The 22,802-nt window shown below is 42.0% G+C and overlaps 2 protein-coding genes across 2 annotated transcripts; one reads left to right on the forward strand and one right to left on the reverse strand.

The window, feature by feature from the left end:
- The first annotated feature begins 9,692 nt into the window (after positions 1–9,692).
- Positions 9,693–14,063, forward strand: LOC110991206 (uncharacterized). The gene is made up of 4 exons (XM_022256464.2): positions 9,693–9,883; positions 11,091–11,142; positions 12,480–12,565; positions 13,226–14,063. The coding sequence occupies exons 1-4, from the start codon at positions 9,841–9,843 to the stop codon at positions 13,345–13,347; spliced, it is 303 nt and encodes a 100-aa protein (XP_022112156.1). The 5' UTR covers positions 9,693–9,840; the 3' UTR covers positions 13,348–14,063.
- A 71-nt stretch (positions 14,064–14,134) lies between these two features.
- Positions 14,135–17,191, reverse strand: LOC147797750 (uncharacterized). The gene is made up of 3 exons (XM_087142876.1): positions 16,660–17,191; positions 16,232–16,318; positions 14,135–16,136 (listed from the first exon to the last, which is right to left on the reverse strand). The coding sequence occupies exons 1-3, from the start codon at positions 17,189–17,191 to the stop codon at positions 15,895–15,897; spliced, it is 861 nt and encodes a 286-aa protein (XP_086999002.1). The 3' UTR covers positions 14,135–15,894.
- Positions 17,192–22,802: the final 5,611 nt, after the last annotated feature.

Raw genomic sequence — 22,802 nt, forward strand, 5'->3', positions numbered from 1 at the left:
CGATCTTAAAACCGCATGATAGAGCGACTGAAATCGGCAAGGATTTCGCCCTCTAGCTGCTCTGTGGAGTAGGATCTATGATTTAAGATTGGACTGTCTCTGGTGGGCCAAATCGGGACCGCAAAAGTTTACGGTACTTGGTGAAATCGGTTTTTCTCACTGACAGGGCAACACAGAACGTCATCCCTAGCAGAACCAACAAGGTGGTCCATTATGACAGCCACGTTTTGTTCATCAGTAAGACTTAACTGTCGTGCGTAGGTTTCTACGTCATCTAACCATTCCTTGAGAGATGGGTCTCCTGACTTACAGGGAGGCCCACTAAATTTAGCAAGCTTAACCAATGGAGCCCTCTGGTACCGTAAATTCGAAAATGCATTGGCCAAAGTCTCGGCCAATGCCTGATTGGATTTGGAAATGGCTTTCGCCAATATTTCAGGCACAGAAATGGTTGCAATCTTAGTGCTGCCACACCTAACCAGTAGTAAACACTCTTAAATGGACTAATACCTAAGCTACACTACATAAAATATAGGCAGTAACACTCCCCAGGATTTTCATGTACAAGTATGTTATACGGGTGCTAGTTGGACTGCCCAAAATTTCTGAAATCCCCCCTCCAAAAAGTGAGCGCACAATATGATGACAGAATATTAAACATGGAAGAATGGTAACCAATATCCATCCTTCGTAACCAGTGGCTATGCAAAAAGAGCTATAACCTGTCTTAATTTAAATGTAAATAGTGCAAATTGGAAAGAATGAAAGGGAGCCAATGCATAATAAAATCTCAACACAAAATTAGAAATAAACATGGAAAACACTGACTGCAACAAGCGATGTGCAGTCAACTCGGCTGTCTCCTCAACAGATGTGAAGTAGAACTAACCCTGGATCTTGACACCTCCGAGATGACTCATCTCATCTGAACTGGTAAGACTGGACAACTGTACCCGAGGATGTTGAGCACGATGAAGGTAATATTATGTAAACTGTGTCTGGAAGTGGTGGGTCATCGTACACTTTATCCTGTCTAGGACACCAAAATGCTGCTGTGAAATGGGGCTGCGGTGTCACAACCAGCAGGATTGACCCCAAATATTGATTGGGATGAATGTACGAGTCGACCAGGCAATGATTCAGTCAATCGGAGGAAAACTTGGTTAGTTGCCCCACACACGAATTTATTCAGCAATCAAGGCGAATTCAAGGTGGAATCATAGAAATCACAGTCATGAAGTAGAATTATGATGAGTAGGTTGAAATTAATCCAACGAGAAACCTCATAAAATCTTAAGGAAAAATCCCAAGGAAAATCCCCAGGTGCAGGGACCAGATAACTCCTACATGTACATCCTGATAAATAAGGAAACCCCATAGCTATTGAAAAAGGTGTGTGCACACAGCAAAGGTGGCCGTAAAACCCAGTACAGGTATCGTGCGCACATGCTGTCCATGCAAAATACAGTACACTAAGGTATATACACACAGCGGTGTCTATGACAATGCCACGCCATCGGATTTCCCAAAGTTTTAGGTAAAACTATAGAACTCTCCCGAAAAGTCACACACAAAATAAAATGAAAATCACTTTCCACAGGTTCTGGAGACAGGCCACAATAGGGACACCTTACATTTCAAACAGTTGTGTGCCGACAAACTGGCCACAAAGACACAACAAATTCAACTTCCAGTGGTGCTGGAGAAAATGGCGATGTGCTAAGCGCGCGAAACATGGGTGCGCCCTGCCGTGTGTGCACACTAAACTAATTTACATGTGAATACTGGGTTAGTCCCTATGCAAATGAAGTCGAGTTAAATACAAACCTGTTTCCAGGAGACAAAGCTAACCAAAAGAAAATCCGTTTCCCCACAATTACGAGTGAGTTGTTGAAGAAAAGGGTTTTTGTTTGGGGTTTTTATATCAGATGTATATAATTAGAAAGAGTGGTGCGACCAACTACCAGCATTGTCTCCATGAAATAGATAACAGTAAAGTCAGCCACAAATATGTTTTAGCTTTTCCTGCTCTAATTCTGATTTTTTTAAATAATCGTTTATAAATCCATTCTCAAATACAACACATCAATCATTATTACGTGCTTGCTAATGTGACATGCAGATCTGATGAAAAGTTATGTTCGTGGCCAAACTATACTGTGAATCGCTCATATTAACTCCTTTTATGGCCTCAAGTCACGCGAGAGACAGACAATGAAATCGGGAGCACAAACCCGGGGAAGCAGAGGTGCTTGAACCCATGACAGTGGGTTGAGAGACCCGTTTTAGGACCCGGTACATACGAGGTAAGTTTTCTTTCCAGGCATAGTAACTAGCGGGTGTGTATGGAGTGTTATAAGAGAACAGTCACATTGGAGAAAAGTTCCCATAACGACCTCGCGCCCAAGAAACCAAAGAAAAGGTGTTCATGAATCCACCCCGTCGGCTTGAAGAAGAACCTGTACTCGGTCAGATATGTTAAATTTGTTGCACGTAGGCCTTTGGCGGCAAAGTCATCCAGAGCCTAGTCTCTATCTGGTATAAAGGGATCATAGAGGAAAGTTGGAGGGCAGCGACCTGTAACCTCAAAAATCAGATTTGTGGACTTATAATTAGCTGGATCAATTACAATTAGTAGGAGACTTTCCCCTAAGTTACTCCTTTTGCTTCGAAAACTTTGGTTATATAGATGATGTAGTCATCAGCACATTAACTAAAATTATGTCCCGGACCGTTATCTTACATATCAGTTCGAAGTTCTGAATCATCCAGAAGATAGCTCCTACATATTTTAAAAATCATCACACAGTTTACAACTGACTGCTTTGCAGGTAAACCTCAATCTTTCATGCTTGCAGATTGAAAACATATAAAAAATCAAATAGAAAGAAAAGAAAGAAAAATCGAAGGGCCAGAAAATCTTAAAATACACCCTTCGTAGTCGGCGTTTTTATGTAAATGAAGGCATATCTCCTGAAAGAAGAGCCATACATAATGCATAAGCGTGGATGTGGTACGGAAATGTATTTTTCTTCGTGCTTTAAAACACTCTCTAGGTTTCATATATAGCCCAAAAGTTCACTGCAAGGAGTCATTCTTCTTTTTTAAAATGCTTCGTTAAACATAACACTTCCTGTAAAAGAGCACTGTCGATGTACAAACAAACAATACATCAAACAAACAGAGTTGTCTTAACAAGAAAGTTGTCTTAGTTTGAGCAATAAGTTGTTGTGTCTTGTAATATACTCCATTTCTACTTTGAGGGACCTGAAAGGAATCTTTAATGCGCTGTTGATCCATTCAGTTCTCAGCTAGGAGAAAGGTTGGATCGATCTGGTTGGATCGAAACTTCGGAAATGTATGGGCTTTTTTTCAACATAAGTCAAGAGGCCAAGATTTTATTTTGAGACAGCCGAGGCCTTCGGGGCATAATCCATTCCCCAAGTAATGGGAGGTAACATTAGGAGCTCCCAATTCTATGTTCACGAAATGTCATAAAAATGAAGCAAATGCCCTTGTATTTGTCATTATTTCGTTGAAGAAACCACTACCACTCATATCTTGGGACAAGACGGAAAACTTTATTTGTTGTAAAGCTGAATCCGTCGATGGCAAGAAGTTAGCTAGGTCGGTGTTGGTGTCTCCTTTAGCAGGATTCATAAATCTCCTCGAAGCTGCATCCTTCAGTGCAGCATTCGTGGTGCAAACCTCGCTTTCCAATACCACGTCCGAACAAGAATGTGCTGGCGTCCTTTGAATCCAGAAACTCTGCATCACAGATGAGGAGAAAACAAAAGTGGCACGATGATTTTGTTTTCACCCAAAAAAACTCTGTCTTTTTGTATGTTACCATCAGCCCCACCTTAAAAAATCGACTCTTACACAAATCAACAGAGCGGGGAGAAACAGGAGGCCTCTTTACATAAAGAAAACGTCCCTCTGCAGCCTTCCTTTGCATGGCGTGTACAGTCTGTTGATGGAGACATGCATATATCATGGGGATCAAGGTGGGACCCCCCAAAAAATTAAGGGGAAGAAAAGAAGCGAAACATAAAAGGGGAACCAAAAAGAGAGGGAATTGAATGAAAACTAAAACTTTTCTTGATTTCAGTTTTCTGTTTCTGCAATCTCTGGAGAGAATTAATTTTTATGACAGCATCGGTAAAAAGTACTTTGCTTTCACGTTCTTAGAATATGAAATCTTTTCTTTTTGAAAACTCTTTCTGAGAAAGTGAAGGGGCAGTTTCAATACTCAAATTCTATTAGCTTTGGGTTTTTGCTCGACAAAAGGTTAGTGAGACACAGTGGTGTAGCCAGGCAAGAGGGAAAACAAACTTCCCACAGGGCCTAGTTGGCCCTTGCCTCGCTTGGCTACGCCACTGGTTGGAGACAGTATATTTCAAGTTGATTTTGACTTCACTACCTTGGTCGGAGGCTCCACGGAAGGCATGGCAAGTCTCGCGTACTTTCTCATAAAGAGTCGCGCCACAGTATTGGCACGGTAAGCCCTGCATAAAATACGTCCAAGATAACCATTGTAACACCTTCTATATCTTAAAGGTTGTGTGCTTACCAATGTCATACACTGCTGATAAAATGCACTCTGCGGTTAACAAAATACCAGCTAGCACCAGTCTGAACATGGATATAATTATGTCTTCTACGCTACATTGCACAAGGTTCAAGAGGTGCTGTGGCAATTTTGAAATGTATTTACATCAAAGAAGCGAGATCAATCCCTCAATGGTGAGTGGGTTTTGTAGCTAAGGGAATGTTGGTTCAAAGAACAATTACATTTTGAACTGTTGAAACGATTTGTAATTAGAAAACGTAATCTGTTTGCCCAATTGTCAAAGGCAGATAAAAACATCGACTACTTTCCCCAATCTCTTTTGGTGTCACAATTTTGAAGGGTATCTTTTATTGAAAGAAGGGCTATCGTACGCTCTTCAGTGTACCTCCGAGTTGACAAATAAATTACCTCAAATAACGAAATAATTTTAATAATCGAATTCAAATTTGATTGCATATTCTTTTTGAGGTGTTGCTTTTGTTGTTATTGACAAAACAAGCTTTCCGAGTGAACACATTTAAACTGTTATCTATTTTCCTTGCAGATCACCACTGGCAATATTAGGCCATCGTAGTGAGGTTGGTCCAGTTCTTGTTGGCATGTAGAGTGACAAAGGCAGAAACAGTCATTTTACAGTGGCCCGTGAATGTGGATAGAAAAAGGGCCCACAAAACAGGGAGTCCATGATGTGTATATATACGAATAATTTGGAGGATTTTTGTCGATTGTACAAAAAGGCACTTATTTCATTCGTGAATCCGATAGTAAAGCTTGTAAAATGGCTCTTGCTATATATATTTTCGGGTAATCATCAGATTCCAAAGCCCCTGCGGCCTTAAACATACATGCAGTTGTATAAGTCCGGCCAAGCAAACGTTTGTTCCTTTATTAATGTACAATCGATATACGAATGTCTTTCTAAATATTTATTCTAAGCAAACTATGAGATAACTTTAACAGGTGGAAAGGCTTGCGGTAGCACAATGCATAAGAATATATCTCTCTAATGAGTATGTGAGGTTCTGAAAAGAACCAGGAGTATACTCAACATTTAGGACTGCGTGCTCAGTCTGTCGTCAGGAGACTGGTCTCCCGAAACAGACGCAGTCCGAAACGTCGATTATACTCGCGGTTCTTTTCCGAACCACACATACTCATAAGAGAGATATATTCTTTCGCATGGTGCTACCGCAAGCCTATCCACCCGTTGCTGTCCTCCACCATGAATAGCCTGAAATTCCATCTGGGATGACTTTACTTACAATCTTCCTTCATGTTAGCATGTGCGTCCGGGTGGGCATTGATTTGTTGTACTGTAAAGAAAGGAACAGAAAAAAATTAACAATAAAGGAAAAAGACCTAAAAGTCACGAACAAATTGTTCTACCGGGCCAACGTTGTATTTATAAGAACACAAACGCACCAAAACATTTAACCAACAGTTTCGGAAAAATAAGAGAGAATTTCATCTGAGTTTCCCCCGACATGGATTTTTATTGTTCTGGTAAAAATGTTTCACTTTTCCCTGACGCATTATTTAAGGTGAGTTAAAACCCAAATGGGTGCGCTTATGGCAGTGGCGTAGCTAGGATTTTACTAGTGGGGGCGCAAGCATCTTCCGGGGCACCAGCTTTTCGTGCTGTGGTTTTTGGGGAAAATTTTGTTAACCCTGTTTAGTATCCATTCAACCTGTTTTTGTTTTTATAATGGGGGGCATCTGGGCGGCACTTGGAATTTGTGTGCAGGCGTGGCATACGTAATGTGGACCTCTGCACAAAAGAAGTCCTCATAAGGTAGGGTGCGATGACGTAGTGTGCACACATCCGAACAATGATTCCCCCTCTGACAACGTCAAAACTTAGAGCCTTGTAGCACATTATTTGACATTTGTTTGCGGCTGGCACTTGATATTGTATACCTTTATGCAAAACTAACTGAAGCAACAACTCTCTAAGAAATACAATGTAAGCCTAATCAGTGGGAGAACTCTGGAAGAGCATTACATTAGGAAGCGCTGTAACGGGAATTTACTGTCGCCTACGATCGTGGTATGATATTCAACATGCCCCTACATACCATGGATATCACGGCATGAATTGTAGCACTAAACGAAATATTAGGGTTTTTGAAATAAATGAAAAATCAAAGAAAAACTTACGTTTTTGATAGCCCCTAAAATACATTTAAATGTGAAAACTCACAGTTATTTTAATAGCTGGAAATATCGTACAGGATTGATTGAATTTACCCGGTAAAATCTTGAGTAACTTAAGTATATATGTCACTAATGTTTATTGCCGCCCTTGTATGTACAAACTAGCATATCCTTAACAAAAACGAACTTTCATTAACTGCTACCCAGTTGTACCCAGTGAGTGGGATTGTCAGGAATGTCGAACATACACGTTATTTTTTCGATTGTTCACGGGGAGTACGCACTAGGGTAGGAAGATACCTAGCCTGTGACGTGCTTGCATGCACTTTGTCGTGGGTGCAGGCGAACATGGGTGTAAAGGTATACATTATCGTCGTTTGTTCGATCAGGGACCCATTGAGCAGCTTAGAGCAAGGTCAGCATTCGTAAAACTGCATCACAGAACACTAACATACGGTTAATTAACGTTTAACCACAAAATCGAAACGACACCAATGAGCCAATGAGTCTACACAATGATCAACTCACATGCAATGGCGCAAAGCAGCAGCAAAACGATGAATCGATTCATGATGATGGTGGTTCTTGCAAACTGTTGAACTAACGGTATTAACGACAAAGGTTGCACTAAAAGCAGCAGTACACGCCAAGCCTCAGTATGCCAAAGAGAGGCAAGATTGTGTCTTTATAAGCAATTAGGGCCAAATACAGAGTTATCTAGGTCAAAATAAATGTACCAGGAAAATCTTTGCCCCATTTCAAGAGTATTCTTGAAAGACAGTTTTGCCCAATTGCATCCAAGTTATCATAAATTTGAATTTCTACTCTATCAAAACAAAAGTATAACTCTGCACAGTCTCGAACCAAACGGTGGAAACACCCTCTTTTCATTTGATATCCAGCCTTCAACTACCATTTTATCAAAAAGCAATTGTGGCCCTGACCAATATTGAATTTTCGGTGTCATAGTCAAAGTTACGAATGTTCAACACCAACGCTGTGTTTACCTCGGTTAAAATACCAGCAGAACTAAATGTGCCCCTTACTCGACAACGAATTAGTCAAACACAACTTAGTTACTATGTACTTAAATTCATTCAAAAATAATTATACTTCAGTGATGAAGTTTGACAATTTTGGCAGTTAATTTATTTTGTGTTTACATTTATTTAAATTTAAACTAGAGGTTTGCAATTGTGGTGGAAAATCGCTGAGTTGTTTTGGGGGGTTTACAAAACCATTAGAAATCATACTTCCCAAAGAACAATGTAAAACGTTGAAAATTTCTAATAAAATACATTGAGAAGACATACTGCTGTGAAGGATACATTTTTCCCATGACATGTTACCAGATGACATCATCTTCATAGGTCAATTTTCGTCTAAAACACTTCCCTTTCTAGATACCTGCAATGTTTTGACCCAGTCAGACCTGGACTACAGAATATAAGGAATGTGAAGTGTGCACCTATGATGTCATGTCACGAAACACCTGTTGACGTCAGTGACGATATCGTTCTTGGATCCTCTTGTGACATGAACCGAAGTTTTTTTTTAACGACACAATGGTTTTTGGGTTCATGCCAAGTCTCATCCCCGTCGAGCTTATTGTTCCTGAAATTTTGGCTTTGTGGCATGTCACGTTGCTTCAGATGACGTCATCATGACATCACTATTCTTAAAGGATTTTTTGGGGAAAATATTTCTTCAAGATGTTGTTCCAGCAAGAATACATGTTTTTTAAAAATATTGTATTTTGCCTCTCTTTAACACCTGTTATAGGGTTGTCGAGGAGTTGCAATTTACCCCTTCACCTGACAGATTTACTTTAATTATTGGTTGTCAAAACGGCCAAGTGATCCTAAATTTATGCTCAATTTGCAGAATAGGGCAAACAATCGTGCATTTGAAAATTATCTGAGTGCCATACCTTAAAATCCTCCTTCCCCCGTTGTTGGTACGTGAGCCTATGGATTTGACCGCTGACAATTTGCGTCACTCCATCATCAACTCATGCTTCTTTTTCTTTAGTATTAAAGAGAAAATACAAGTTGCAAAGAATGGCAGTGGAAGGAACACCCCCTTTTATGTAGCTAATCCAGATGGTGTTGAGCAAAGGGTCGATATTGACATAATAAAAACCCCATGTCACGCACACGCGTAATCGTTTACACTGTACGTGCTCTGAAGCCAGTTTGTCTACTCCACATGCTACATGTCGTACATGTACATGTACAGTATATGGATGACACGCACGTCCATACACACACACGGGTGGCTTTTTTGCCGTGTGGATCCCGTGCGTGAGGCTAAATGATCTCTCCGGGGAAAAAAAAACGCCTTGGACAAGGCTACGTGCAGACAGAAAGCTCGCAACAATGTTCATTCTCTGTGGAGTGTAAACGATTACGCGCGAGTAACATGAGGTTTTACTACATGTATGTCTAGATCGGCCCTTTGCTCTACACCATCTATATAAGATACAGATGTTATAGATGAAAATTGACATCATGTGACAAGTCACGTGACAGTGATTGTTATTTTTACTTATTTGTGTATTTTGTTATGAATTTTAAACTGGCAAAAAGTTGCCCAACTTCATCACTGAAGTATAATTATATTTGAACAAATTCAAGTAAATAGTAACTAAGCTATGTTTGACAAATTCTTTTTCAATTAAGTGGCACATTTAGTTCTGCTGGTATTTTTTACAGTAAACACAGTATTGGTGTTGAACGTTCTTGACTTTGACTATGACATCGAAAATTCAATATTGGTTAGGGCCACAATTGCCTTTCGATATAACGGTAATTGAAAGCCGGAAATAAAATGAAAAGAAGGGGGATACCTCGTTTGATTCGAAACTGTTCATTTATGATGATTTGGATGCAATTGGACAAAACTGTCATTCAAGTGTCCTCTTGAAATGGGGCAAAGATTTTTCCTGGTACATTTATTTCGACCTAGATGACTTTGTATTTGGCCCTTATTGCTTATAAGGACACGATCTTGCCTCACTTTGGCATACTGAGGCTTGGCGTGTACTGCTGCTTCTAGTGCAACCTTCGTAGTTAACACCGTTAGTTCAACAGCTTGCAAGAACCACCATCATCATGAATCGATTCATCGTTTTGCTGCTGCTTTGCGCCATTGCAGGTGAGTTGATCGTTGTGTAGACTCATTGGATCATTGGTGTCGTTTCGATTTTGTGGTAATACGTCAATTAATCGTATGTTAGTGTTCTGTGATGCAGTCTTCCAAATGCTGACCTTGCTCTAATCATGGAGATAGGAAACACAGAAGGAGTTTGAACTGCCCGGGCTATAACATCTGGCCGAATACCACTTTCTGGCATACCCGGTATGTCCATAGCCAGAGCGCAGTGCACGCCTGCTACGCACCACCTGTTTTGCAACCATAAGCCCTCTTTATACCATATGATCGTCGCCGCAATTTTTCGTTGGTAATCTGCATCCCTAAAACGTTGTGTACTGCAGCATAGGAAGTTGAATATTCATGCCATCGTTGGTGCTTGATATGATCCGACAACATCAAATTTAGTGCTTGCGTGGTTGCTTTTACTAGGCTGTGTACCCGAAGTGTTCATGTGCAGTTGTTGCCCTTATCGAACGCATTCTTCTGGACTTATTTTTGGAATAAATAGCCAAGCTGTTTGTAAGATTTTGTGTTTTGTTTGAATCATTTCTATTATTGGTATTGGTGTTGCGGGGATCAGGAAGTTTAAGCGGTACTAACTCACCCATCTATCCATCCATAAACCAGGGGCGCAGTCACAGGGATGGACCTGGGGGAACCCCCCCCCTCCACGCAGCCACACGTGCCGCCCAGGTGCCCCCCAATAAAAAAAAAAGTTTAAATGGATACTGAATAGGGTTTAATGACAAAAGCTTGCCCCCAAAACGACATCACTGAAAGCTGGTGCTCCAATAAAAAAAACCAAAAAAAAAAAAAAAAAAAAAAACAGGTTAAATGGATACTGAATAGGGTTTGATAACAAAAGTTTGCCCCCCAAAACGACATCACTGAAAGCTGGTGCCCCGAAAGATACTTGTGCCCCCCACTCGTAAAATCCTAGCTACGCCACTGCCATAAGCGCACCCATTTGGGTTTTAACTCATCTATAATATTGCGTCAGGGACAAGCGAAACATTTTACCAGAACAATCAAAATCCATATCTGGGAAAAATCAGATGAAATTTTCTCAGATTTTTGTTTCTGAAATTGTATGTTATAAGGTTGGTACGTTTGTGTTCTTACAAATTCAACGTTGGCCCGGTAGAAGAATTCTTTGTGACTTTTACCTCATTTTCCTTTAACATTTTTTCTGTTCTTTTCTTAATAGTACAACAAATCAATGGCCACCCGGACGCAGATGCTAAACATGGAGGGAATTTGTAAGTAAAGTTATCTGTTAGAATAAATATTTAGGAAGACATTCGTACCTCTTTCGTACATTAATAAGGAACAAACATTTGCTTCTGCAACTATGTTTAAGACCGCAGGGGCATTGGAATCTGATGATTACTCGAACATATAGCAAGGGTCATTATATAAGCTTTATTGTTATCGGATTCAGGAATGAAGTAAATACCTTTCCACAAAAGTCCTCCCAATTATTAGTATATATACACTTCATGGACTCGCTATTTTGTTGGCTTTTCCCTACCCATGTTCACGGGCCACTGTCAAATGACTGTTTCTGCCTTTATCACTCTACAAGCCAACAAGAACTGGACCATCTACCTAACTACGATGGCTTTATATTGCCAGTGGTGATCTGCAAGAAAAATAGAAAATAGTTTGGTAATAACAACAAAATCAACACCCCAAAATGAATATGCAATCGAATTTGACAATTTTAATTTGATAAGAAAATTACTTCGCTATTTTGGGTAATTCATTTGTCAACCCGGAGGTTCACTGAAGAGCGTACGATAGCCCTTGAGATAAACTTATCAGGTTTTTCAAGAAGTTTACATTCACTGCTCTTTTTTGGCAGTTTTATATTTTGAATGTGCTTGAATGGTTTCTAACAAAATGGTTCTCATACCCCCTAATTTCCCATGGAACATTTCGCTTCTTTGAATAAAAGATACCCTTCAACATTGTGACACCAAATGAGATTGGGAAAAGTAATCAATGTTTATATCTACTTTTGACAATTGGGCAAACAGATTATGTTTTTAAGGGTTTAAATTATGTAATGTCTTTATTAGTTTACTGAAATGCTTTAACAATCAAGCACTATTGTTTAATGCTTCTTCCTCAGCAAACCATACATATAGTTCACGCACATAGTGTTAGGCTGTGTCATTAAGCAGTACCAACTACATGTGTAGAATTAATTTGATCTAACATGACACGTGCATTAGAACAGCAGCAATCTTGTCCGTGTCTTATTGCATTAAAAGTCAGATTAATAATCGTTTCAGCAGTTTAAAATGTAATTGCTCTTTGACCCTACATTCCCTTGGCTACACAACCCACTCAATATTTAGGAACTGATTTAGCTTCTTTAACGTAAATACATTTCAAAATTGCCACAGCCCCTCCTGAACCTAGTGCAATGTAGCGTAGAAGACAATGACGTAATCCTTGTTCAGACTGGTGCTAGCTGCTATTTTGTTAACTGTAGAGCGCATTTTGTTCAGCAGTGTATGACATTGGTAAGCACAGAACCTTTACGTTACGGAAGGTGTTATAATGGCTATTTTGGACGTATTTTATGCAGGGCTTACCGTGCCAATTATTGCGGTGCGACTCTTTACGAGAAAGTACGTGAGACTTGCCATGCCGTCCGTGGAGTCTCCAACCAAGGTAGTGAAGTCAAAATCAACTTGAAATATACTGTCTCCCGCCAGTGCCAGGCGTAGCCAAGCGAGGCAAGGGCCAACTAGGCCCTGTGGGAACGTTTGCTTTCTCTCTTGCCTGATTACACCTCTGTATCTCACTGACCTTTTGTCGAGCAAAAAAAAAAAAGCTAATAGAATTTGAGTATTGAAACTGCCCCTGCCTTTTTTTTTAGAAAGGGTTTTCCAAAAGAAGAGATTTCATAATCTAAGAACATGAAAGCAAAGTACTTTTAACCGATGCTGCCATAAAGACGCATTCTCTCCAGAGATTGCAGAAACTGAGAACTGAAATCAAGAAAAGTTTTAGTTTTCATCCAATTCTTTCCCTTTTTGGTTCCCCTTTATGTTTCGCTTTTTTTCTTCCCCATAATTTTTTGGGGGGTCCCACCTTGATCCCCTTGATATATGCATGTCTCCATCTGAAGACTGTACACGCCATGCAAAGGAAGGCTGCGGAGGGACGTTTTCTCTATGTCAAGAGGCCTCCTGTTTCTCCCCACTCTGTTGATTTGTGTAAGAGTCGTTTTTTAAGGTGGGGCTGATGGTAACATACAAATGGACAGATTTATTTTGGTGAAAACAAAATCATCATGCCACTTTTGTTCTCTCGTCACCTGTGATGCAGAGTTTCTGGATTCAAAGGACGCCAGCACATTCTTGTTCGGACGTGGTATCGAAAAGCGAGGTTTGCACCACGAATGCTGCACTGAAGGATGCAGCATCGAGGAGATTTATGAATCCTGCTAAAGGAGACACTGACCAGGCTAACGTCTTGCCCTTGGCGTATTCAGCTTTACAACATATAGAGTTTTCCGTCTTATTCCAAGATATGAGTAGTGGTGGTTTCTTCGCCGAAATAAATATCAAGTAAAATGGCATTTGCTTCCTTTTATGACAGTTCGCGAACATTGAATGGGCAGGTCCTAGTTTAAACCCTTTTACCCCTCATTGCCTGGGGAATGGATTATGCCCCGAAAGCCTCAGCTGTCTCAAAATAAAATCATGGCCTCTTGGCTTGTATTGCAAAAAACATACATTTTCGAAGTTTCGATCCAGCCAAATCGATCCAACCTTTCTCCTAGCTGAGAACTCAACGGGTCAACAGCGCATTATAAAGATTTCTTTTAGGTCCCTCACGGTAGAAATGAAGCATAATACAAGACATAACAAGCTCACTTCTCCAATTACAGAACTTTCTTGTTAAGACAACTCTGTTTGTTTGTTTATACATCGACAGTTGCTCTTTAATTTATAGGAAGTGTTGTGTTTAACAAAGCATTTTAAAAACGAAGAATAACTCCTCCTTGCAGTGAGCGTATGGGCTATACATGAAACCCGGATAGTGTTTTAAAGCACGAAGAGAAATACATTTCCGTACCACATCCACGCTTATGCATTATTTAGAATTCTTTCGGTAAACATCTCTTTATTTACATAAAAACGCCGACTACGAAGGGCCTATTTTAAAATTATCTGGCATTTCGGTTTTTCTTTTTTTTCTTGCTTCATTTTTGCAACACGTTTTCAATCTGCAAGCATGAAAGATTAAAGTTTACCTGCAAAGCAGTCAGTTTGTAAACTGCGTGATGATTTTAAAAATATGTAGGAGCTATCTTCTGGATGATTCAGAACTTCGAACTGACATGTAAGATAACGGTCCGAGACATAATTTTAGTTAAAGCGCTGAAGACTACGTAATCTATATATAACCAAAGTTTTCGAAGCAAAAGGAGTACGGGGAAAGTCCCCTACAATGGTAATTGATCCAGCTAATTATATATTATATACAAATCTGATTTTTAAAGTTACAGGTCGCTGCCCTCAATCTTTATTCTTTGCACTGCCCATGTCTCGCGGAGAATAACGTACCTTTATGACAAGACAAGTGCATGCGTTAAGTTCTTTGTTAAACTCCAATTTCCTCTATGACCCCTTTGTACCAAATCGAGACTAGGGTCTAGATGACTTTGCCGCCAAAGGCCTACGTGGAACAAACTTAACATATCTGACCGAGTAGAGGTTCTTCTTTAAGCCGACGGTGTGGATTCAAGAACACCTTTTCTTTAGTTTCTTGGGCGCTAGGTCGTTTATGGGGAATTTTTCCTAATGTCACTGTTCTTTCATAACACTCCATACACACCCGCTAGTAACCATGCATGGAAAGAAAACTTATTGCGTATGTACCGCGTCCTGAAACGGGTCTCTCGACCCACGGTCATGGGTTCAAGTATTTCTGCTCACCGCGGGTTCGTTCTCTCGAACTCGTTGACGGTACCAACACCATAATATCTCTCGCGTGACTTGAGGCCATAAAAAGAATTAACAGGAGCGATTCACAGTACATGTATAGCTTGGCCACGAATATAATTTCCCATAAGATCCGCATGTCACATTAGCAAACACGTATTAATGATTGGTGTATTGGTCACTGGACAGGTGCATGCCATTGACTCTACACATCAATGCAGAGACAAAACACCTATCCCTTCGTGGTCGCCAAATGTTGCACCCCCACGGCCACGGGACTAGCCGCTACAAGGTGTACATTAATAGTTGATGAAAACTGTAAAACAAGGACAAAGAGACACTGATTTGGCTTGGTGTAGTGGTCAATGTTCTGCACTCACTGGAGTCTTGGGTCAGAATGACCCTAGAACAAAGGCCACCACACAACCCTCCAGTGTCTCCCAGGAAGTGACATCATTTCCTGCCACATGTGCCCAACAACTGTTTCATGCGAGAGTGTGGCACTGCACCTGAAACAGCAGTGCACACCACTGACTGCAATAAACATAAAATGCAAATGTGGTTCCAAGAAGGATGAGGGAGGTGGTGTTTTAAAAAATAAAGGGGGGGGGGTTTCCCAACCCCACAACATAATTCTTTGGGGAAACCAGCTGAACATTTCTGAATATTTTTCTGTTTCACGGTTTTTGGTTGATGAATTCGTCAAGTATCGGTGTCGCGGGGATCCGGAAGTTTAAGCGGTACTAACTCACCCATCTATCTATCCATAAACCAGGGGCGTAGTCACAGGGATGGACCTGGGGGAACATTCCCCCCCCCCACACGCACACACACATGTACACGTATACACGTAGACACTGCAGATGGAGGGCATACTTTCCAAACTATCAGACGGAGGACTTCTCGTCCATGTGAGTGCAGCCTATAACACCGAGGACAACACTCACAAGTTTTTGGTTGTTTTGACCTACTACTATAGGTTTCAGCATCAATGTGGTATAATGTCTCGAGAGAATGGCTGGTGTGGCGTATCCTAACTTAATTTGCCTACAACTTCATAGTGTTGCGACAAAAGTCTTTGATGTTTCTCCAAGTACGGGTCTGCAGTGCCACAGTGCAAGCTGCTTCGATGTCCAGCTTGTCAGGAACTTTCCTCAACTGGAAGAATTTGCGCAGGCCTTCTTGGACGTCTGTCTTCTCCGCTGTAGTCCAGGGACGCTGCTTCACTCTTCTCAATGGCGGAGAGGGATCCCTTGTTCGAGATGCAGCAGCAACACCAGGAAGCTGTCCTATTAATGAAGAGGCAAGAAAAGGACATTAGAAATGTAGGTGACAGCTCAGCAGATAGCCCGACAGAGTAACAGACAGACAGACCAAATCTTACCGTTTTCGACGGATTCATCGCAGGAGTCTTCACTGCTGTCACTGCTGTCCCCACTGTCGCTGCTGTCCTCTTCACTGGTGAAGCCTTCTGAGAGTAAACCCCAAATTGAGTTCAATCAGTTAAAGCACACATACATGCACGGGTGTCTGGCAGTCTCTGCTTGGCGTTGAGATATGGGGGGGCCAAAATGGAACATTACTTTGGGAGTTCTTGACGCAAGATACATTTATGGGGGTGATTTTTGGTCCCCGTCTTTCTTTGTACTGGTCTGTTCTTCCGGGGGGGGGGTGAATAGGAAGAGAGGTATTCTTTCTGGCCGAGTATGATGCCCTACAAAATGGGAGTCTGGGTTGAGTTGACTTGGTTCGAAGCCAAGCGTTGGGTAGACGGAACATGGGAAACATGGTTTGAGTACAAGGTGCCCTTACCTCCAGTTACATGCAGATCGTCCAAGGATTTGCCCTGCTGGGAAGATAGGTTGCCCCTCTCCAAACTCAGGAAAAGTCTGGATAGTTTGGTGACCCGCTGCACAGTATCTGGCAACTGGTAGTATTCGCGATGTGGCTTCAGATCGTGGCCCATGAAGTTGGCTAGAGTTTCAAGCTGATGTTCCTTTAATGCAAGAATTTGCGATGCAGTTGCTACATGTTTACGGAGTTTGGTGGACCGGATGCTGGATGCATTGTCAACGCCAGCCTTATCTGCATATGCCCTTAAACAGTCACCCCGTGCAAACAAGAAGTTGTTGACTTCGGCTACTCCAGCTTCATGTCTCTTGGCGACAAGGGCACTCACCCATGCTACTGCCTCATTGCTTAGGAGCACGGGAACAGTTCTGCCTCTCTTGCTGACTATTTCGACAACACGGACCATCTTGCACAGCTGGCGTTCTAAATCACTCAACAGGCATTCCCCCTTCAGTTTGGCGGTGCTGTGCTTGTGGAAATCTTCAAGTTTCATCTTTGAAACCTCCCCCTGCCTTCTTCGGTTGAACACGATGAGGTGGCACAGACTGGACTGATTTGTTTGCCCCGAGCACCCTGCAGGAATTGAAGTTCCCGGTTGCCAGCTTCATGAAGGAACGACGACAGGTGGACTACATCGGCATTTGTCGGGGGAATGATGACTTTGTTGCGTTTTCCTTGGTACAGCGTTCTGTGTGCGTGTCCCTAGTTCAATTCACACAACTGCCGGACTCTAGGGCACTTCCTTTCAAGACGAGTGCACACTTCTTGACGGAATAACCAATCTTCAGTGCTATTGACGGAACATCGTACAACTCTTTGTCTTCCCTGAAGCCGGCAATATCGTGGACGGCTTTCACAATATCAGAAAGGTGGTGCGGATGGACAAATGATTCAAGTGATGCATTTGGTTGCTGGGTGTTCTTTCGGAGTTGTATGACGAGTCGACCCAATTCACGCACCCTGTTACGGATGTAGCCGTGCTGATCTTTATTGTGCCCTAGTTTCATGTATTCACGCTTGGCCAATTCAACAATCAACGTGTCATTCTTGACTACCAAAGCCACATCATCTCTCTTCATTGGACTAAGAGCCTGGTGTAACTGGAACGACACGCCAACAGGAGGAGGTTTCAACAAATCACTCTTGTGAGCGACCCGTCCACCCACACGAGCCCTCTTACCGGTGCTGTCAGTCTGTGGAGTGGGTGCTGGCTTCAAAGGGCACACGTGTCGTCACAAATCGGTACGCACTAATAGCCGTAACAATATATGCATGGTCCATATGCATCGGGAGATACCTTGCAATTTGGCCTGTACCTGACAACGAGCAAACCACGACCTTCACGAAGAACCTGACAATTGTGCCTGTGATTGCCTATATTGCAAACTTTCAACAGAAGTTTCTTACACACACCAGCGTTAGGCTCACAGGCGATCTCGATGACTTCTCTTTCTTCCTTGTGACATTACTGGAGATGACGGGGGAGCTTGGCCTGGGGTACATCGCAGTAAAAGCAGAAGTGTTTCTTGTCCCTTTTCCTGCAGCCAACCTCATTACTGGTTTGCATTGCGGTCACACCACAGTTCTCCTGGCCGTCAGACGTGTTATCACTTGGAGCAACAGATGAAGTAGGCCTGCTGTTGGAACCGGTGGACGAATCAGCCATACTGTCCAAACGTCTCCACGTATGGTGAGCAGGTCAGCTGGCAAGAAAACCAACTGAACATTATTTTCATTAGACCGCATGTCTTCTTTTAATTTGGTATGGACTGGTGGTGGTGGTGGGGGGGGGGGACAGGTATCGGGGCTCCCAAGAGCCACATCCACCCAAAACCTCCACCCCGAACTAAAATTTTAAACACAATTAGGCCTAGAACCACCACATACGGACAACAGAAAAGTCTTCACTTGCGGCTGGAAAAATGTGTTGAAGGAACCTGTTCAACTAGATTATGTGATTGAGCTTTTCGGACTGCATACGTACACCTATTTCATGGCACATTCACTCTAACAGCGGTGCAAGATCTACATTAGCCTATCGACAAAATGGGGGGGGTTGATAGCAGCCACACTTTAACCACGCTCTAACTAGTAGCATGGTACTATAGCCAGCACTGGGGCCATGAATTTAATGATGTAGTAAACCATACCAAGATAGGGTCTGGTCATGCTCAACATTCTACTTCAAATTAAATCGTTTTTACTCACCATATTTTCCACTAGAAGACACCTACATCTCAGAACGGCTACAGAAGTCCATAGGCGTGATGGCAAGGTGACGCTATGATGCTTTTGGACAGTTTGGAGGCTTTTATATTTGTTGGGGTTATGCGTCCCCTGCACTTGGCGACGTTTATTGTGCTCACCAATGCGGATCGGACAGGGTAGCAAGAGAGCTAGGGAGGGCGCTATTCCATCCAGGGATGCGCCGAAACTGTCAATTTCGAGCGGGTGTTTTAAAACACACGGCGTGTTAAATGCGTACACTGAGGACGGCTTCCAAATGCCTTGCAATTTCGCTGACCCTCATAAATGCTGACTGTGGCCTCAAATTTCACGTTATTGCGAACTGAGGACGTCCTCGATTTACAATCCGACCTCGATTCGTGGCTGTGTTAAAACATAGAAGAGCTCCGTCTGCACCTTTCACAAGTATACCACTATTTTCGGAAGGGCCCATGGGCGCCACAATCTCGCCCGGAACGTCCTCCCGAACCGTGTCTCTGTCGTGTTCGTCCATTGGCCGCTTGGTGGCCGTATCAAACGGTCTTTGCCATTGGGCGTGTGTGCCATGGTCGCAATGCGGATCTTCCTGCAGTTTAGTCGAGTATCAGGGTGCACCCTCGCAAAAAGGCCCTAAATATGTCCGCCAAGCTCATTAATAAAAGTTATACACTCAAAATATTCTATATTAGAGAGTCCTGAGAGCCATGAAATTGAGGAATTGGAGAAATATAAGTATGCTTGTGAGTTTTTTTTACAAGCTCTCTGACAAGCACTGAGCATACAGTGCTTATTCATATACGTTGGGTAAGGGCAAAACCGTTATATATAATTAAATATGGCACAGAACCCCTGGCCCGGACTTTGGGCTTCAAATTTTGAGCAATTTGGATACAGTCGGGTCTGAAAATGGCAATAGGCCTATTTGGCCGTTTTGCAGAGGGATGGTTTTTCAAAATGGCTACTTTACCGGGAAGGGACATTTGTTTCATTTTAGGGGTGGTCTGCTTCTGGAGAATTTCTCTAAAAACCATTGGTAAACCCCCAAAAATTGAAAGGAAAATGAAAGGGGACTTGTCGATCATCGTATTTCTGTGCAGCCTGGACACCTGTGAGAGTTGTATTTTAAAAATTATTGCAAAGTGTGGGGATTTATCATTGCTGTTTAAGGGAATTTATTTGTATTGGTGCACCCATCAGCGGCGTGGCGGCGCTTTGGGACGGTTTGCGTTGGTCCCCCGACAGTTCCCTTATTTTCGTTTTGGTGATGACGTAGTGCCCGCTGCGGCATTCCGGCCTGATTGGTCCCTGGGAATATGCTGAATATTCACGATACGCCACGTTGTGCCATTATTCTTGCATCACTATGAATCTTTTGTCCATGTGCGACGTGGCACAATTTCCCACTTTCCTGTTGGATTGGTCAACGGGAAATGTGAATATTCACGATCTATCTCCTGGTCCCGCATTGTTTTATCCGTGCTTTTTCGTGCAAGCCCGTCATGACGCTGTATCAGCAGCAGTCTGTGTCCATCCAAGGAGCCAGCGGCACAGGCAATCTCAAGTTATCACTCGCCTGCGGGCATGCTGGCCTGCGTATACATCAGGTAATACTAGAAAAATGTGACAGATATACGACAATCCCGAAAATGCAAATTGATTTCAACCCACCCTGTTTTTTTTAATGAGACCGAGAGTTGGGTGGGTTCCTAGGAGGATTCTAAAGTAACGTCCAATGATTAGTAAAAGATAAACATTTCGATGTAACAAAAATGGAACACAGGGCCCTGCTCTTCAGATCTAAGGCCTGGGTAACTGTTATTCCCCAATACAAGTATCGGCCAGGCCACAGTTTCACTTTCATCTCGAGAAAATAAGAATAATGAGTATTATTACACCTCAGACGATGAATGTCAACGTGAGCACTCATTGTAATTAACATTGTACGTATACTGTACATAGCACAAGTACTTTTACACTGTAAATGTTTGAAATCAACCTTTGATCAGCAGGACGAACTCGGAAACCCACAGGCAGAAACTTCCTACGTTCGTTACCAACCTCAGCTAAAATGGCTTCGTGCCTCACGTTTTATGCCTTGGTGATTCAAATTCCTGAAAGGCTACCTAATCTTTTCTCGCGTCAAACGAACTTGATTTTGGTTAATGTATTCAGTCCCATCTAAATTATCGGCATGTACTTTATGTTCTTCCCATGCCAACAGAAACAAAATATCTGTCTTTTATGATGCAAACAGTAAATCTCTGATGAGCCTAATTATGTCATTCACGGTGACATAACACTGGACTCAACTTTTGTGCACGCCGTCCTGCTTTTCTGTTGAAAAGGGGAGTGCTGGACGCAAATGTGTCGAAGCGTTGGGTTCTATTTATATTCAGCTCAGTACATCGTTCCTATCCTGAGTCAAACAGGGCACCCAAGCAGAATTTACTCCCATCAAACTTGAGTAGCCTCGCACAGCTGAAATATTCCCTTAAGAAGGCATGATTTGCGGTCATACTGCTTCCTGTTTCCTGAATGCTCTTTTTATCTACATTTCAATGGGCCACTCCACGCGCGAAGTTAGTTCTCTTTATTTTAGCATCGTTAGGTCTGAAAATTGCCGAAATCCGGAGACTGTGTGTACTTGGAATAAAGTATTACTTATTACATCTACTTAGGTTATTGCCACATGGCAGTGACGTCTCAGATCGACCCTCCTCCATTATTTATTTGAGTGAATATTCACATCGGTATACGTAACGATCTCCATGACAAGTTCTTTCCTTCCTCAAAGTACCTAAAAAATCACAAACAATTTTAAAAACTCGAAAGATCACAGTGCTGGCAAAGTAAATTTAACAAAGTTAACGGTTGCCTCAGAGAAAATTAACCTTGACATTTCTAGACATCATTAGGCTGTCATGTCCAAAGTGTGTTCCCCTGAATACTTTCCGAAAATTCCTCACTTAAACACGGGCTGGGTCAGCTAGACATCCTTCGGAGTTTAGTGCACAACTTTTCCAATACCACAAAACGCTAATGGGCCTTCCACATCCTGAGACTAATGTCGGTACCTATAAAAGTGCTAAGAGATGTGCCAACTACAGCTTAACACACATCCTTACAAACTTAAGACCTCTGTAACATTTGCTACAGTGTGTACGTAATTTAAACTGAGCGTATTTTTGTCTTTTTTGGTGAATACAGTTTTCTTTTTGTTTTATCTGTATTTTCTATATTCGTAATTGTGCCAATAGAAATAAAAGTCCTCAATTTTTATGATGCAGCTACAAAAATGTCTAATCTGATGTCAACGAAATTACACTGGAATGGACCTCTCTGCACGGAGACTTGCTTTTGTCTTTGAAAAGGGGGATGTACAAAAATATGTCGAAACGTTGCGTTCTATTTTCAGCTCAGTAAATCGTAAATAGAACAGGGCAACCAGTAGAATTTACTCCTGTCAATCTTGAGTGGCCTGGCACAGCTGAAATATTCCCAAAAGAAGGCACGAGTTGCTGTCCTACCGCTTCCTATTTCTCGAATGTTCTTTTAGTCCACACTTCACGGGGCCACTCCCCGCGCAAAGTAGGGTCTCTTTGGGCCTTATAAGTCTGACAATTGTCCAAATCCGGAAATTGTGGTATAATAAAAAACGGTTACTTATATGGCATTGACATATCAGCTCAACCCATGATCTTTATAGTTAAATTCGGGCTTGCAAGCAGTTCGTCGTGTAGTCCATTTTGCCGCGGGTGCCTTGATCAAAGGCTATTCAAATGACTGATTGAAACGCATGAGGGCACTCCAAAAAGTCTCTGAATGAAACTGTTGCGGGTAGGACAGTTTTTCCAGTTTGTTCGTGACGTCATAGATGT

Source organism: Acanthaster planci, linkage group LG10 (assembly GCF_054643075.1).
Source record: "Acanthaster planci isolate LZ-2023a linkage group LG10, COTS_SCS, whole genome shotgun sequence".
In the NCBI taxonomy this organism is placed as follows: domain Eukaryota; kingdom Metazoa; phylum Echinodermata; class Asteroidea; order Valvatida; family Acanthasteridae; genus Acanthaster; species Acanthaster planci.